This window comes from Anomalospiza imberbis, chromosome 7 (genome assembly GCF_031753505.1).
Source record: "Anomalospiza imberbis isolate Cuckoo-Finch-1a 21T00152 chromosome 7, ASM3175350v1, whole genome shotgun sequence".
NCBI classification, from domain to species: Eukaryota; Metazoa; Chordata; class Aves; order Passeriformes; family Viduidae; genus Anomalospiza; species Anomalospiza imberbis.
The window spans coordinates 19582607-19602002 of NC_089687.1; the positions used below are offsets into that span (position 1 = coordinate 19582607).

At 37.8% G+C, this 19396-nt stretch overlaps 1 protein-coding gene and 1 long non-coding RNA gene across 3 annotated transcripts in view; one reads left to right on the plus strand and one right to left on the minus strand.

The window, feature by feature from the left end:
- Nucleotides 1–1863: 1863 nt before the first annotated feature.
- The window catches only part of LOC137477117 (uncharacterized), a 35682-nt gene continuing 18149 nt past the window's right edge, over nt 1864–19396 (minus strand). The window contains exons 3-5 of one of the 2 annotated variants that reach the window (XR_011000804.1): nt 14402–14440; nt 12998–13200; nt 1864–2047 (exon numbers count right to left, since the gene is read on the minus strand). This is a non-coding gene — a long non-coding RNA (uncharacterized lncRNA). Of the gene's footprint in view, nt 2048–12997; nt 13201–14397; nt 14441–19396 lie in introns of both variants that reach the window. The other variant, XR_011000803.1, reaches the window with a different exon arrangement.
- LOC137477116 (collagen alpha-1(XXVIII) chain-like) overlaps nt 18976–19396 on the plus strand; it is a 34070-nt gene continuing 33649 nt past the window's right edge. Inside the window, exon 1 of the mRNA XM_068195830.1 lies at nt 18976–19114. Within this exon, the coding sequence (XP_068051931.1) occupies nt 18985–19114 (130 nt within the window). The 5' untranslated portion in view covers nt 18976–18984. The remainder of the gene's footprint in view (nt 19115–19396) is intronic.

Sequence of the window (19396 nt, forward strand, 5' to 3'; positions counted from 1 at the left end):
CAATGCGGTTTTCATTGAACTCCACATTTGATTGAAAATACAGTTTGGGATGTCTTTGCTTGCCTGGTTTTTAGTGTAAGCAAGCACTCAGAAAAACAGTTAAAGGTGTAATTTAGAACTGACAAAAACACTGCTTACTTATTAAAGATATCTGCTAAGCAAGGAAGTTAAAAATTAAAAGGCTTCATTTTTGACCAAAGTTCAGTCTAAATTAGTGTCCAAACTCAAGCAGTTCTTCACAGACAGATAGAAACATCAGGGTTGATGTATGACTAGATAAAGATAGAAAGCTGATGGTTAAGAAACGTAAAAAAACAGATATACATTCACTATAGGAAAATGTGGATCAGATCTGTAAATGTGTCTCTTCTGAACTTCTTGGAGCTAGGACAGTTTACAGAGGCTAAGGATCTGCCCAGTACATTATCCAATAAGGCTGTAATTGCCATTGGCTTTTAGTAATCTTGTGTTCAATCTGTCCTCGGATAAACCCAGGTGTTTCCACATAGAAGACATTTTAAGTTACAAGCTATGTTTCCAATTTCACATTTAAAGTTTAATCATTAAATCCTATGCATTTATCATGACATTTTGTGCAATCATGCTAAAGCAAGGCTATATTTTAAACATACTAAAGTTGTGCTCATGTTTTTGGGGGAACACTGGTAATGACAAATCATACAAATCTAAACTAACGACTGTCTCTCTGCCTGGGTAATAATATAAGTACCAAACAGCAGCAATTAAGTCTTCAGATTTCATCCATCTTTGCTATTCTGCAATCTAAAGTGTCCCATTTCTTTAACTGAACCTTAGTTTTATAGCAAGCAACAATGTGTGTGTGTGGGTGTGTGTTTGAGTGTGTTAGAGACTTCCTTTCTTAACAGACTAGTAATGGTAGGATGGGCTCTTCAGAGATACTATTTTTGAGACATCTCCTTCACCTAAGGCCCACTTCAGTTTGCATCAAAGACATCAGACTTCAGGGAGAGCAGATTAAGCTGTTTTCATGGGGATCCACAGTAGCAATGTGTATTTGGACTTCACCAATTTTTTTTCCAAATACATGTGTTGTGAGCAGACATGTTCTTAAAAGGTCATGTTTTAGGGAACATGCATCTTGTGCAAAGAACTCGTATTAATTTCAACTCTACAACACATGAAAAAACCCAAACAGACAATGGCCCCAAGTTCACCAAGTTTCTTATAGAAGCCACATCACATTTCACAGTATCTAAAACAATGAAAATCATTTGCCAGGGAAATACTTTCTTCCAAGGATTTAAAGACAAAAAAAAAAAAAAAAAATCCACCTAATCTCAAACTAAGAAAAAGAGAGTCTTAGTTGATATAATACCCAAACATCTAATGCATATTCGTAACTAAAGCACCGATTTCCAGAAGACTGGATCAATAGTGGGTATTCAGACCACATGAATGTGAGAAACATTAAGCTGAGGAGAGGTGAATTGGTCCAGAACAGAAATCAGAGTCAGAATTGCACAATGCAGCTGGCACTGTGGCCAAAAGTTTCCTCAAGGTCTTCTGGTTAGTGACATATTACAACTTCTCTCTTTCAAGCTGGCATTATATTACTGCATCCTGGAACAAGAAGCAGGAACATGGGAACTTTTTTGGTAACTGCCACTGAACAAGTGAGACTAGTAGAAAGACAGTCAGTAAGGGAGCTTCTAAAACACCCCAGGTATATTTCATCTGCAGAAATGGGCCTGTGTTGGAGTTTAACAGTAACCATGTAGAGATGAGAGAGGTTTTTTAATTCACCTGGAAGGCAGAAGAAAGTGGAGAAAGATTAAACAGATTGCAGTTGTCCTTTGATCAGAACTGTCTGGTTCACCCTGTTCCCCATCCTGGAAACACAGTCACAAAGTAAGGACAAGTATGCTCTACTTCAGCTGCATCTCTAACTACCAAAGGTCTTGGTACTTGCCTTACTGCAAACAGATTTCTTTGGAACTTTCTCTGTCTCTAAAGAACAAAGGTCCTCATTTTTGCTCCAATTCACTGGCCCTTCAGTGCCATTCTGCTCTGCAAGGAAGCAACAAATGGGATTTGTACTTGAAAAGGAATAGGAGGTAAAGAAGCATTTGCAAATTACTTATGATCCAAAAACTTTATAGGGAATTCACAAGGAAAATACGATAGGCTGGAATAACTCTGAATCTCCTTTACTCTTTTCATTGGTTTACTTTCCTATTAATAACAGATATGAGGTCTGTTCAGGACAAACATCTTTATAAATGGGACTCATACTAAAATTGGTTAGGTCTCATTCCTCCAACAGCTAGGATGAAATGCTTGAGAGATCACAAAAGCAATCAGTCAAAAGACCTGAGAAAAGATCAAATAATAAGACCTCAGTAGTATTAATTAGAATTCCAGGCCAAACCCAGGGTAATAACAGTAAACAAATGAGAACATGGTTTAGCAGTATAGGGATTGCAGTTGACAGATTCTCATAGTTTTGATATGTATTTCAGAACATCAATGTTCACCACTGCTCACTTTATAAAAAAAGCTGAAAATATGGCCTAACTCTGAACTTTCTAAACAAACCACCACACTCACTGAAAAAGAGAACTAGACATCAATAGGCCTATTAAACACCATCTAAGAACAAAGTTACTGAGTGTATGGTGAAAGTATAGCTACTCCGCAACACCCTGTGAATGACAACCACTGATTTGTACACAGAGAGATATTTGTAGTATAAATATATTTTTTTTATGTTAAATTAAATGGAAAAACACAAAGAGAATTATAGCTCAATATAAGCTACACTGTAGCAATTCTTAACTGATTGCTAAGGAACAATACCCAAAATATTTGGTTTGAAAATAGCACCTGATTCAGTCAACCTGCAAAACTACTTTGACAAGAAGAGACCAAACTCATGAATGCATGAGGTCAAAAGGATTACAATAATTAAAAAAACCCAACCTCTCTCCTCCTTGGGGGACTTGTTCACAGGAATGAGATATAGGACAGTTCAGTGAGCACAAACTTTGGTAAGCAGGGTGGCTGGCTTGACTAGTCTACCCTTCCCCCTTTATCCACTTTCCCTCAGAGCTGTAGCACAGCCACTGCCAGTCCCTTTTGTCCCCTCAGTCAGCAGACCCTTAGGGGAGCGCTGGCAGCTGTGCCACTCCACAGCACAGCCCCACAAATGCACCATAGAGCAGCAAACGGCAATGGGGATACAACAGCCTCACAGCGGCTGCACTGCTCGGCCAGCGTCTCAACAGCTTGTACCTCACTAGCCAGGAGGAGCAAGATACCATGCCTGGAGAAGCTACATCCACCTCAGCTACCATGGAAAGAGTATATAATAGTATTTTTATAGTCACTTCACAGAATACAAAATTGTGAGGTAGAAGTTTGCCATTAAAAATAGCTTGATGGAGTGATTTGTACTTTTCAAGATAGCTAACTGAATTCCTCCTTCCTTTCAGCATAATTTTTTGCATTCAGAAGTTATTATTGTATAATCTAGTTTTAAAATTTAAGATTTTTCCTAATTAGGATTCATCTAAAGACTACGGCACACTAAACGCTACCTCCTGTTGCTTTACTATTTTGAATACATGGTGATCAGCATTATGAAGGATGAAATCTCAAAAGTCACACGGAAGTTACTTTTCTAGTAAGAAAAAGAACTTTAAGAAATCTCAGATATGCAACACTTGAGTTTCTAGTGCAGCTGCACAGTAGCATAAGCTGAAGAGCATATTCAAGAAACTGAAACACATTCTTGACTCCTTTTGCCTGGAACAATAGTTTGTGAGTTCTAAAAATATGTATAAGAACAGCTAAGCAATATACCCATTGTAATTACCAATGTCTTAAAAATGCTTTGGAAGGGTTGTTTATCGTCTGGGGTTTGTTTTTTCTTTAAGATAAATAGTTGTGCTAAAGTGTCATTGTAAGCCAGAGCCAGAAGCTATTAAAATGAAATAGGAAGTTACACACCATATCCCCTAGTACTAAAATTTCTTTGTTCCTTAAGAGCAACTTAAATACTTACCCTTCTAGAAAAACTGAAGCTATGTCACTTTGTGTCAGACACTTTAAGAGATACTAATGAAAATGCCTTCAGTCCCCATAATCCTCTGTGGCTGATTAGGTACAGTACAAGAAGTTGTTTCATTAATTTGAAGGCCATTAGCTTGAGCCCTCATATTGACCTGAAAGTAATGTTTTATTCATATTGTAGTGTTGTAGTCAAAACTCCAGAAATAATTAAAAGGACAAGTCTCAAACCTTAGACCTTTGATTTATGAAGCTGGATACCTGGTTAATTATTGCATGATGAAAAAAGTGGAGTAGGGAGCCAGCAGTGCTGATATATTATTATTGCCATCTTCCTGTGAAAAACTGATGGGTAGTCAAATGCATATCAATAAGAATGTTTTCAATTCCACAAACATTCCAATTATTTCCTCAGGTCGCAGTTAAAAACCTTCCTTCTAAATTAAAAAAATTAAAATAGACATTAGGTTAAATTCAGGCTCCATTAGACTTTGGAGGCAAAAGTCCAAAGTTCAATAGTTCCAGCTAAGATTCATCAGCAGTCAGTAAACAGCTAGCCATAGCCATTATTCAAATGAAACACAAGTTGCCTGGATCTACTACAGGAAAAAAAGAGCATTTGTTAATAAAAGATGACAAAAACCTATGCCTGACTTTAGAAATTAGGTTTCTAGTTTTCCTATATACAAGTAGAAACTCATTGTAGTCAACAATCAGTTCTTCCAGTCAACCTTTCAGATAATAAGTCTCTGAATTTTTATTAGTTTGAGTGGTATTCAAGGTTTGATACCTCTTGAATGTAATTAAATGATTCAGCCTGAAGTGCAAAGGCACATACATGAATGAATGGTATATACAGATATGAATGGTAAAATTTTCAAAAGAAGTTGTTAAAAATCTGTCATCATCCAACAAGCAGCCAGTGATATTAAGAAATACTGAAACAAAGACTAGTGAATAGAAGGTCTGCTGATCCATCTTTACCTTTTCCAGCAAAAGTATATCTCACTCTCTTTATATCCAGCAAAGAAAAGTAGTGAAAATTCAAGAGAAAGATTTATGCCCTCTGTAATCAACACAGGCATCCCCCACCGTCCTTGCAGTATAATTTAGTCATATCTGTTCCTTTATGAACCTCGTTGCCAACAGCCACTGTGGATTCCATCTTGCTTGGGATTTGACAAGTCTCCTAAGTGTGGCATTACATTATCTTTAAATAAGCTTTTTAATATTTTAAATCAAGTGAGATAAGTGAGCTTCAATGAAACTTACAGAAGACATGCAAAATATGTAAAACTCTTTTCATGTTTTACTGTCATTCAACTTTTCCATGTCATCAGACTACAACTGCTTCAAATATTGAAGCACTGACTACAGTCAGCAGAGATTCAGATCATATATAGTTTTAGTGTCAGCACTCTTCCATTTCTGCACCAAAGTATTTTTAATAAAAGAGAATATTAAACCCAAATTTTGCTCTCAGAGCTACAGCACTAATAACCATTTACTGTTCTCTTAAAAGACATCATGGTCTTTCCTTTATTTCTGTTGCTATACTTGCTCTTATCGTAGTATGGATCACATATTCTTCTATATTGCTCTTTGCTTTTCCTTCATTCCCAGTATATTTTGGTCTTCCTAATATTTCATTGCAGGCATTAATCTGCTTCTTTAAAGATTAAGTTACAAGAGACAGCAAAGAGAAATGCAAGCAAAACCAATAGAATCAATAAATGCAGAAGTCCTTACTACTCCTCTTACAGCAAAACAATTGCTTTTTATGTGAACTGATATTGATCAAGTTGCACTAGGACATACAAGGTCAGATTCACAACTATGAAACTGCTGATTTGAACTAACTTACCAGTATAAGAAAAACCATACAAAATGAATATAGTTTAAGATCACCAGAGCAAATCTTACTCCAGCACAAAACTAGAATACATAACAGAAAGAGATGAAGGTACAACACTATAACGTCTATATTTTCCTACTTCACAGGGATCCCTGGAAACTATGTATGAGATAGAACATTTCATTGACTACTTACTATGCCTGTGATGTTTAAATCCCCATAAACCAGGATTAGGAAGGGACAAAAGGTACTTTAAAGGCACCTGTCATTATCTCACGCTCATCCTGAGTTAAACACAGTGAAAAGACTAGGGATTTGTGGGCAGTTTTCCATTTTTGTTTGACCTTTAGGTTTTAACAGTATATGGTTATATTAGAAGAAAATTATGCAAAATATTCTCACTGGGATTCAGCTAAGGGCTAGATTAAAAGAATAAAGAAATAAAAAATATAAACCTGTCAGAAATGACTGATTTCCAGAGGGACACAATTGCACTCCATACCCTCAATCATATGCTGCAGGAGGTGGCCTTTTTTTCCCTCCGTAGAAAATGGTAGTTTCTCATGAGTAACATTCCCAAAATGATGCTAAAGAATCTATCAGCCCTGCTCATGTTTCACTATTTCTAAATACAGAAGGCATAAGGATATTTCAAATAAATTTTTTCATTAAAACCTACCATCTAGGAGACTAATCATATTTTTACAGTGCTCCATCCAATTAACTCTTCATTCTAATTGAACCTTTGTGTGCCACTGCCAAATGAGCATGTAAAGATATTCTTGCAATTTTTATTACTAAGGCCTGAATAATAATTGCACTGGAACCCAGTATTTCCAGTATTTTTATGTAGTCTAGATATTAATTTAAGCTTTGATTTTTATGTATGGACATGCACAGATCCTAAATACAAACTGTAAATGTTATCTCTCTAGGCCGGAAACACAGTAATATATTAACTGATGCTTGCAACATACTTACGCAGATTTATGATAAAACCATTCTGCTACCGTAGCAATTGCTAGCTAGCTAAGTTCCATCTATTGCATTCAAAATTTCAAAAGCTTGTACTACATTTTAAAGAACAATTAGGAATGTCTAAAAACCAGATAAGCATTTGTAGGGTAGGAAATCCAGTTCACACACTACGATTTAATTCTGGTATCAAATCACCAATAGAAAACTAGATACAAGTTCCAAGATACAAGATGATCGGTATGATTTACAGGGACTATGGGAGTTAGAAAACCTTCAGCCCTTCCTTCCTCTTGCTACCTCTCTTCCATGGCATTCCCCTCCCAGCTGCTGAGCAGGGCTCAACTGTAAGCAGCTCTTAAAATGTGCATTATGGCTACTGACAACCCAGGAACACAGCTAAATTTCATGCAGTATAATTGAAAATATCTCCATTGGGTTTGATTCATTGTGTATTTGTGAAGAACAAGAGCAGACAAATAAGATGTTGGCTCGGAATACAAGTTCAGTTATAACAGTACATTTTACAGAGAAGAACATAGAACTAATCCAGTGATTTGGGGAGAGGAGTAAGGAAGAAGAAAAAAAATGTGGGTGCATTTTCCAGTGTCTCCAACACAACCTGCTCTCCCACATATGGTCAGTCTGAATGTGCTATATATAGCATACAGACTCTGATACCAGATTCCCAAACAGAAGTTTTGCCCTTGATTAAAATACCTACAGGAATAATGCATTTGATAGATTTTTGACATATTGCTGGCAGACATGCTTGCAGAAGCACAAAATCAGCTGACAGCAGGTATTGAGTCTTCTGTACAAAACAGTTCAATATTATGGACTTCATCATACACTATTCCTCTTGTAGCATCCAACAGTAACTCTGTTCATTTTAGAACCCAATCACAGAACAAAGAGGCCAAAAATAAATGCAAATATCTATAAGCAATTTGAATACACTAAGTATCAGTTTAGTGGTTTACCCTAGAAGATAACAAAATATTCCCTCTTAGTTTTAATGTCATTTTGATCTTTATGTCTTCATTCCCCTATCTGCAAAACAAAGAAGAGACCACAACTTTAAACTATTATTCAGTTTAAATAAGCCAAAACTAAATTAAACAATCTGGAAGAAACCTCTCAGATTTTTGTTTGCAGCTCTTTTAGTATTTGATTTACACAATTTTCCACAGAGGATGAATGATAAAAAGGAGTCAACAGAATCTTTTCTATCATCTCAAATACAACATCAAAACACATTTGCCAAAATGAGCTCTATTTTCCTTGAATTTGCATTTGTGTTTGCAATTGTGCACATGCTAATAGTAGACTCAAATTCTGCAGCTAGAGTCTGCTCTTATTCTCAGCAAATTTCTTCAGGTGAAAAAGTGGGAGATGGTTGGAAGGAAGCCTGGTTCTTTTAATCTTATCTAAGCAGTCCTGAAAGGAGTTGCTGAAGATAAGGGATGTCGAGTCACATGCCTTTTCTCCCTTGGAGTTTGTATTGTGTAGGGAGAATGATCCCATTTCTGTAGCACCAATTTAAGCTACTGCAATTCCAGCATCTTTACAGGAGATGTTCCTGATATGCACAAATATGAAGAGAACTAGGCATAGTCACAACATTTAATTGTGGCAGTAAAATTAGGACTACCATCTACTGCCACTGCAATGCCATGTTAAAAAAAAAAAAAAAAAAAAAAAAAAAAAGCCATGCTTTGCCTTTGAAGTGATCTTTACTTGGGCTGTCCCTGGCTAAAAGGGTTTAAGGGGAGGAGGTAAAATTTTTCCTCATCTCTGAGGTGATATTTAACAGACCTGGGAAACAGACATCAGCTGTGATGGTCTACTCAGGAAGGGCTATGCCATGAATGACTTCTAAAAGCAAATAAAATAGCAACGCATTCAGTATATTTAAAGTCTCATTCTTTGACAAAGGACTTCTTCCTTCTTGACTTTATCTTCTTTTTGATAGTAACTGTTACCAACAGGGGTGAGATGCACCAAATACTTGACACAGTGAAGACTGTAGCAAAGAAACACAATAGTCAAAGAATGCTACTTCAAAATCCTTGTAAACTGCAAATTCCTCCTGCTTGCATTTGACAGAGACTCTGAACTATGCACAGCATGCTTCATAATATACAACTATTAGAACCAGGAGCAAGCATTTACATTTGAGGCAACAAAATTTTTTCCCCCCTCAATTATTTTAAAATCCTTCCACTAAAGCTGCATATATTTAGAGTGGGGTAAAAAGTTCAACTCAAGAATAGAGTTCTCAAGAGGTTCTCAAGCTAAGGAGGCAAAAAGATCTAAGATCCACTGTTTTGCACCACAGCACAAGTAACAGGAAGGTTGTGTAAGTGGTTGCTGCTTTGTCTAGGTCAGGCTCCATGAGCATGCAGAAAAAAAAACTACTGCTGTTTGCTAACCTTACTGCATCATCCATCATCTCCCAGTTCCCAGTTACAGCTTCCAACCATCATCCCAGGACTCAGCAACCTCTACAGGTATGTAGTAGTTGTCATTATATAACTCATGGAAGCAAGTTTTGTACCATATTTTGAGCAGTTCTGTCCCACAGTGCTCCCAGCATTTCTAATGTCTACAAACCACTGTGAAATAATTAAAGATGCTCCACAAAAAAAGGTCACTAATCTGTAAATTAAATTGAGTTCACATATCCACATAAGAAACTGCCTAGAACAGAAAAATGTCATGAAGATGCTTCAGGATCCTGCTCACAGGCACTAGGTCTTTCGATGTTCTCATATGCAGCTAGCATGTATTTGAAGGTCTCAGCTCAACATATCATCTCAAGAATATGAGAAAATACAAAAAAAAAAAGTTTCTTAACTTTAACCAGAAGGAACATTCCCTCCCAGTTATGACACCTTCATCAGCACTACCACCTCATTCTTGAAAAATTATGTCAGGGAAAAAAGATTTCCTGAAAATGTGAGCAATGAAAGCAGTTAATTAAAAAAGTGGAGAAGGAGCTTACTGTTAGGCTACCTCTGGATCCAGAAAAAGACAGAAAAGATGAACTTGTAATCTGCTCACTTTAGATAGCTTTTTAAATGAATTTCATTTAACTACAATTATGTTTTTACACATTCCTTTGAATCTGGTTACTCTTTTCTGAAGGTCTTCATACTCTGAAATGATCCAGAGAGTCTGAGAACTCATTTTAACCACTAAAACATTACAGAATATTAATAGTTACAAATAGAGTGTAGCAAAACTATTTTACTACTATTTGATGCTCTGTAAGCAATGTTTTTATTTCCCTGTCCATCAGGTGAAGATATGGTTAACATAAGGAAATGCAATACAGCCTTAGACATTTATTGTGTATGCAGTATCCAAAGCTCAGTACAATACACCTTTGTGAAGAGAGTGTGGAAATCATTGTTCAAAAATCCACTTTATTTTCCACAATACAGAAGAACTGAAGGTTTTCAAGAGGTTTTCAGAAAAGAAGGCTGAGGGTCTGTCACATTACAATAGCACTAAAGAGGTCTAAGTTCTTATAAAAAATAAAAGTACATGCAAAGGGCAACAATATACTAAGCAGCCTAGGTTACCAACTAACTTCTCCGCCACTGCAATAGGTGACACTATTCATACAAGAGATCTTTTCTGTATCTCCTTTTTCTCTACTTCAAGGACACCTCTGGTAGCCCACACCACATTACAGGCCAGGTAGGAGGATAAATCAGCTATTCCCATCCTAATATTTCTAATCCATAGGTAGTACACAATGCCCAAATAAGACCATTCAAAAGAAAAACTATAAAAACATCTACTATATTATTGGTCTCTTTTTGAACCAAAGTGGCTATAGTGACAGCACTGTTACTCCTGCATTATATAAATCTCCTGAAGTTTTAAAGAAGCCGTTAGCTGTAGTATTAACAGCCTTGCTCTATCAGTCATCTCTCAGCCAACCTCTGCAGTCAGCAATAACCACGCAACCTTCAAACGTGAATCAAGGCTGACACCCCGTGGACATGTCTTGTCACTGATTTGTTTGGTTTTTTTCAACCTGACATTTTAAGAATTGAGATTCCACATTGAAATTTTACTCCAGACCTTCAGGACCTTTCTGAAAAATATTTGGAAAGATTCAGTTGTTCAATAAGATACACAAGACATAAACAAATCAGCTGATAACTCACATTATGTATAAAAGTACTTGTTTTCTTAAATGCCTCTAGAAGTCAAATGTTTTGTACTCACAAGCATTTCTCAAGTTAGGAATCCTGCAAGCTTAAAAAAATTTAGAGAATCTAGTCCTACCTCTATAATTGTTACAGTTAATATATGATAACACCAAAAGCAGAGTAGAAAGATGTTTTGGCATTAAAGCTTTGTGGTAGGTAAACTACTTCAGAAATGGACATCTATTTTCTCTATTTCCATATAATCCTTTTTACAAGCATTACAAAGCATAAGCATGGTATTAGATTAGAGTATTAGTGATTATTTAGTAACTACAGTATTAATACATACTTCTAGCCATTGAACTTCAATCTAACACCAAGAGAAGTAATTGTTTTGTGGAAGAAGAATACACAACACATGTAAAATGACCCCTTATACATCAAAAAAGTAAGTTCACTATCTCTTTCTCTTGCTTCATTTATTTCAAAAGCATCAATTTTATCACAGACAAATCAATTTTTATTGGGGGAGTATCATTAAATCTAACAGAGATCTAAGCTATGCATATGTTTGTGAAATACTGCAAAACAAAGAAGTTTACATTATTCTCCCTCAAGGACATCAGCTATTTTGATTTTGTCCATGCCTGGTTCCTAAACCATGCCTTCACTACAAAAATACGTTATACTGCACTGAATGTGTCACACAGCTTTTGTGAATACTTAAGCATTTTAAAACCCAGCTTCACACTGCAGACTGCACTCCCTCACTCCTGCAGAGTATTCTATGGCTATCTCAGATGCTTAAGCAACCTCGTAAGTCAACTGCAGTAGGAACCAAGTCTGTACTTCAGAAAGCCACTAGCCATTTATTGTATCCACTCCTGGGAAAACATCGCTCTCAGGTTAAATGGACTTCAGCCTTCCGAGTTCAGCAGGCCTTTACAGTAGCTGCCGACAATAGCCAAGGCGGTTGCACTCGGGAGAGGGATTGGTTGGTTGTATGCAGAGGTGCTGCGACACTTTCAGCTCGAGGTACCAGCTCAGCGGCAGCTGGCAATCAAACGCTGCCTCTGAAAAGCCGCAGACACCGAGCCCAGCCCGCGCGTCCCGGCAGCACGGCGAGTCCCCGCCTCGGGCCCGCCTGCTCGCTTCGCTCGGCAGCTCTACCGCAATTCAGCTTCCACCAAGCGTCATTTTATCACCCACGTATCTTAAAGCGCCTTCTTAACCACCTTCTGCTAAAAAGCAAAAACCAGCAGGCTTGGTGCTGCACATATTTAAGTATAAAGATGGTTAAACACTGCCTACTGCCATCAGTTTTACCTGTGCAATGACATTCAATAATCATTGCATGTCTTCAAGCTCTTAACTCACCAAACCATACTACAGACTCCCTCAGCTAATGCGTGCCTACACATAAAAACCTATCTGTGGACTGTGCTACAGGCACACCAAAAGGAAAGAGCTGTTTGAACACCACAAACATGAATAGATAAGATTTCATCCTAACACAACTCCACAAAAATGCCGTTTACATTCTACAAGTTTTCATTTAGAAATCATAGTATAGTTTGCATTGGAAGGGACCTTTAAAAGTCCCCTAGTCTAACACCCCTGCAGTGCGCAGGGATACCTTCAACCAGATCAGGCTGTTCAAAGCTCCATCCAACCTCCATCGAATGGTTCCAGGCATGATATATTTACCACCAGTGTTTTATCATCCTCATTGCAAATAACATCTTCCTTATATCTAATCTACCCTCTTTTAGTCTAAAACCATTACCCCTTGTCCCATTCCAGCAAACCCTGCTAAAAAGTCTATGCCCATCTTTCTCATAGGTCCTCTTCAAGTACTGGAAAGCCACCCTGAGGTGTCCCTTGAGCCTACTTCTCGTGAGACCAAAACCCCTTAACTCTCTCAGCCTCTAAATAGATGCTTACAGACACCTTTTTAAAAAGCTCTGAATGAGGTAGAGGTTTACTAATTTATGAGCATGAAGACCTACACCTGCCTCCACTAGCACAGCATTTCACCACAAGCAAATGCTGTGTAATAGGGCTGATGTTTCACTGAGAGCTCTCCGAGGGGTTTGTGAAGAGCTGTAGATACCCACTGACATTGAGATGCCTACCAGCACTCACGATGACCTGTAAATAATAGCACCAATTCTGTCAGGAGCAGCAGAACAGCTGCATCCCCAGGGCAGGGGGAACAGGGAGTCCCAAATGGGACAGCAGAGCTGGGCTTCTAATCCCATTGCCCACAGCAAGGGACATGGGCTGGGAGCAGCCCCTAGCCCAGGGTATCAGGCACCAATATAGGACAGGACAGTATGGGACATCGACATACCCAGACAAGGCTGCAGTTGAGAGTGTCACTGGTAAAGCCAGTGACACACCTGCCCTGGCACCACTGTGGGCAAGGTTGATGCCCTCAGGCTGAGCTGAAATGGAGCCCTCGTGAGCCAGGGGTGGGGGTGTCAGCTGAGGCTGGTCAGGATCATTAAAGGATCTGAGAGCTAGTTTACAAGCACAACTATTGCTCCGAGCTCAGAGGCTAACGTATATTACAGACAGTTTAAAAATAGGTCAAAAGATCAAATTCTAACATTTATGCAAGTTTAGGGTTATATTGACAACAATAGTTATAAGATAAACGTGTGCTTCTTTACAACACTATAAATAATCACGTCTCTGAAAGAAAAAATCTTTTCCCAGCATGAAAAGGATCACAATTTTAGAACTGTATAGAATATGAGTACCAAAACTCTGTCATTTGCTAATATGGTGTACCACATACAGCAACATGCTTTAACTATCTGATTGTATTTCCAGCAGAGTTATTCTGCTTAAAATTATTGGAAAATATCTTCTCAAAATGTGCTAGGTGAGATTAATGCATCTGCTATTTATTGCACCTTCCTTAAAAATATATGAGCTTCCACTGCTTAAAAATGTAATTATTGTATTTTAAAAAGAGTTTTGTATTGCTAATTACAGTTATCAAAATGCAAATCAGGCAGGTGGAATAAAATAATTATGCAAAGTGTACTGTACAATGAGAAGTAACTGGCGTGTAACAGCAAATTCAAAATAATTACTTGTCAAATACATTTTCATTGGCACCAATGTAGCACATCAAAAGAAATCTTTAAGAAATAATTAATTTTAAAAGTAATCTTGATCTAGTTAAATATTCATGTTTGTACCATTCAATGTTAAGTCAAATATTTAGTATGTTAGAACTGTAGCTGAACTATTTTATTAGCATGCTTTCATTCTCTTGTTAGGTTAAATGCTTCAAATACTTTTGAAAATAACTTGCTTATGTATAGATATGCTTACATACTTAGGCTGTAAGATGGAAAATATCTCTTGGTGAGGGAAACTGAAAATGAAAGGAGAATTATTAGAATAAAAATAGAAAAAACCAAACACCTTAAAAACAAAACAAAAGCTTTGATATTGATACTGCATGCAGATTATGAGTATTTAATTACCATTAAAATGCTCAGAGTGAGTTTTTGGCTGTATTGTCTCTAGATAAAATAGGATAAAATAGGAAAGTGCTGAAGACAGCCTCCTCCCTTTTATGCCTTGTTAGAGTCTTTTTTCTTGCTGCACCTCCTGAAAAACATTGAAGAGCAGTATTTAAAAAGAGGAAGATGGAGAGCCACATTCATACCAGCTGCAAAAGAAAAAGACATGTTTACTACTCCAGTCTCAATCACTAAACTCTGCTGGGAACTATACAAAGAGCAAGTCTCTGCCATCAAAGCCTTTGCTTACAGTATTTTCTGTGACAATAGGTTCAGAGGAAAACAGCTGATTTGCTTTGATCAGCTCTTTCAGACTACATGCTCAAGATCTGTACCAAAAAGCAAAGATAAAATTCTGATTATTGAAATCAATAGTTCTGCAACTGCCTTTGTGTACAACAAGATTTCATTACTGGTTTTTGTAAGACTGTGCCATTAGATGATCATTTTTCATATAGAATAACAAGGTGAAGTGGCAGAACATAAGTCCATCTTAAAAAAATTTAAACTGTAGCCTAAAGAGTTGACAAACAGAAGTCAATTTGCCAAGACTTAACCATGATTAACTGACTGCTCAGTTGAATCCTGGGCTGTCAAATTCACTAGAACACATTTTGTAGTCAAAAGGTGAAATACAGGTTTTTATCTTTCTTGAGATACAAGCCTTGGTAAAGTTCTGATTTTTAAAACTTTTTTTGTTCAATTACTTTAAGTATTTGAACTCTTGAATTGTTTTTTCCCAAAACTTGCCTATGTGATACGACTTACAGGACTGTGACCCACATTCTTTATAACATTGCTCTTTAATATCAGGATTCAAAATGTTGTAAAGGATGTGCTTTCATTATTTTACAAGTTCAAGTCAGGTAGGTTTTTATTTCTTCTGGACACTTTGGTCATGTACTGACTTGTATAATATAATGAAATAAATACTCTTGAAATACCATTACACCATGATGCACTCAGGTAAAATGGTCAAGACTATCTTGAGGCCATGAAAGACCAGAAGAAGTTCATGTGAATTGTGTGTATTTTTAACAGTTTACAGCAGACTTGATATGTGAATTATTCACACTGAGGTAGCAAAAAAATGCACACATATTTCAGGAACAGCATGTCAAGCTCTTTGGGACCAAAAGAATTACCATTAGAGCAGAGGAAAATCAAAGACATGGTCTATCTGCTTCATGCTGCTCCCACAAACTGGCCTCCCTGGTGGTTCAGTATTCCTTTAGCATATGGAAATATTCAGATAGCATTTTGCCAGCTGTGCTGGCTTATGATTACTCCATATCCAGTGATGTTGCAGGCTTGTAGGACAGCTGAATGCCTAGTCAGGACTCTATCACATTCTAGTGACGTGATATAATGCTACAAGACATTAGTTACTCTGTCTTAAGAGAAATTACTCAAGGCTTCTCAATAATGTATTGAATTTTGTTGAACAGTGGGTGAAGGAGTCACAGTTGAGTCAGACCAGGCTCAAGAGTCTGTGTAAAGGAGGTACCCACAGACAGAAGGGAGGGGCAGATAAAGAGAGCTCTGGGGAAGAAGTTTGGAACTGTCAGGCTTGCTGCTACTTCTGCCCATCAGGAAGCAATAGTGAGGGCTGCTGCTGACACAAGAGGTCATGCTACACCACAGCTGTGGCATCTATGCCCAGTTCTTCATTCAGTGTCCCTCCAAAGTGCTCTTGCAACCTCATGTAGCTCTGAAGATGTCACCAACTATGCAATGGTAATGCCACCAACAAGGGGGTATAAATATCACCTTTTTTTCCTTTCCTAAAAGTGCTTAAACACACTCACTTGCAAAAAGATCTTGCAGATCTTTCTTCATGATGCCTTTCCGCATGGTTCTAAAATTATAAGGAAATCCATTTGACTGAGTATAACCTATTTAGATGTGATTTTAAATAGCTCTCATATACCCCTCTATTATTTGAAAAAAAGTGTTAGACCTCATTTCAAAGCTTTGAAATACTGGGATCAGGTAGCTGAGAACTCTTGGATTTTAAACAGTGATGGAAAAAATCCAGAGATCTGAATATGCAGCTATATCTGTGATCTCAGCTTCAGTTGGTGCAACCATAGCATAGCCTTATATTCATGTCAGTCTTTGACTCCTGCAATTACCAGTCTTAATGTTGAAAACATACATGAGGTAAGATAGCTGGGCCCAACTTAGTCAATTAAGTACAGAAGTCTGTAGTGTCATCTCCCAGAGATGTAAAAAATACTAAAATATGTTTAAATATGAGTGGAATGGAAATGCAATTGTGTCCAGAAACATCCAATGTCTAGATTCCTCAAGAAAAAATAAAACACTTTTTTAATCCTTTACAAAGAAAAATTAAAATTCAGCAATAAATTTATAACACTTAAATGACAGCATGAATGTTCCTTAGCATAGGTTTTAAAGCATTTATTTTATTTTAAAAATACATACAGAATAATGCCATTAAAATATTAAATATGCACTTAGTAAAGTTTGTGGTACATGAGGCAAGAAGTCTTGCTGTTAATTTTTATTTTTGAGAGTTATCTCAGATGTATCAGGGCATACATATTTTACATTGGTATCATTCAGGTTTTGATAAGCTGTCACTATAAGAATAGTGCAGGTGTTGAGAACTTCACAGGTTCAGAAGACTGCAAGTCTAGAAGTGTACTGTGTTATGTCACATAGCTGGAATTTTGGACAGAATAATACCATGCAAACAGGTACAAAAATGTGTAGGCCTCACTAAGCTTTTAAAGTAGCATCTGGCCAAGATAAAAAGATTTGTCCCAAGGGTAAACATTATTCACTCATAAAAGGAAATAGCCTGAAGCCAGGAACTTGCTACTAAACATGCAAGCAGAATAGTTACTTAATTAAGAAAATATTTGCCAGCTATGCTTTGAGGTAGGAATTAGCAGTGAAAATGAAAGAATCACAATGCTTTGCTTATGGGAGGCATACAATCCCAACCATAAATAATGTGCTTTTTCTTGCTAAAATTAGAATTTTTTCTCAGTAATATTTAGGGGATATGGAAGATTTATTATACCTTTATTTCAGTTAAATGCCATATCATTTGTGTTCCTAAATGGGAAGATATTGCCTTTTCATTCCTTGCCTTAATCAAAATCCGAATATGACAGTCTAAGCACAGAAAAATCAAAGTGGCTGGAGAGAAATAAACATCAATTCTTCCCAGCCCTGAAAGAAGATTCGTTCTTAGCTGTAATTGTGGCACAAATAGCTGTAGCTGAGTTAGTTTCAGCTTAGGTAAGGACAAGCAGCCATATAATATGTAGAGCTGCATTCAGCCATCCTAGTTCACCAATTTTGGACTAATTACCAGCAAATATGGAAAATAGAAAATGGGGGTAGAACCGTAGCAAATGGCTTCAGCATCCAGCTGCATTGTCCTACCAGCCTCTCTCACATATCTAAACTGGAGCCAAAGCTGCATTTTTCCCCACAATCTCTTCAGCTGCCTTGGCTGTGCCTGTGATAAGTGAGCTGAGCTGGTTGGACATTGAAGATGGAGAGGAGGACAGCAGTTAGCACTGGGTCTTCTTTGTATGCCTGTTGGTGGAAAATTAGTAGTCCACAGTAAAAGAAAAAAGGCATTTCTGTGAAAAAAGCTACTTGTTTAATATGTTAATTTAGAATGCAAAGTTTTCTAAGGATCTTTGAAGAATTAGGTGACAAGCTGCAATCACTGGTAAAAGAGATAGCCTTCAGGATCCTTAGCCACCCAGCTTAGATTTTGAAGGCATCATACTATGTGTCAGTCATTGTTCCCTATTACAGTCTTTAAAAGGAGATGTGTGACAAAGACAAATCTGCAGAAACTGAAACTGGCTTTCAGACTGGCCTGCCTTTTTTGACCACCTCATGCTGGACAGTTTCACCAGGAACTGAAATATCAGTTGGCCAAGTTCATGCAACAGTAAATATCTTTTTAGTTTATTAGTTAACAGTAATCGCTCATTACGAGGAGATCCTTTTAGGTTTGAAAGGGATCCTACAACCATCAACTGCTAAGATGATGTTGACAACATGATGCACATTACAAAAAGCTGCCTAGTCAAGCATGAGAGATGTGCAAAAGCATGAGGGCAAAGTGTGTATAGTAGCGATGGGAGAAGAGGGTGAACAGAACTGGGCTGGTGTGTAGGGAAGTGTGTTGGGGTAAGAACAGCCCTCTTCCATTCATGTCTCGGTTAAGGATGAGGACTTTCGTGTGTAAAAGGCTGTGGGGGCTAAAACTAGAATGTATATGCATAGCCTCGGTGGGAGGAGAGGAGCGGCTGGGTGCGGAGGAGGGGGAGCCAGGATTGCTGTTTTTTGCCTTTCTCCTTTCTGCTGGCCCCTCCTGACATATGACACCGACTCTCACATGAGCTTGTCGCCCGGCTTCTCCCTCCTTTTCTCACAGAGCATCCATCACAGGGAGTGCAACGCAGCTGCCAGCGAGCCCAGAGCAGCATCCTGCATCTCTGCGCAGCCTTTTGCTCAGGAGCATCGAGGTAAGGACCCCCTACCCTCTGTGTCTGTGTCTGTGGGCACAGGAATTCCCATCCTAAACTATCAGAAGCCAAGAAACCCTGCAGTCAAAGCTGTGTTAGGGAATTTTATGAGTCAGATGACTTATGCTCAGTCCTGGGAGGTTCCTTCTTGTCACCAAACTGCCCTTTTGGTATGCACTGTAGCTACCTGGGGAGAGTTTGCAGGGAGATGGCAATGAAACCGAAGTGCAGCAGGAATGATTTATCAGACCCTGAGAAGCATGTATGCTACTCTGGGTGTTC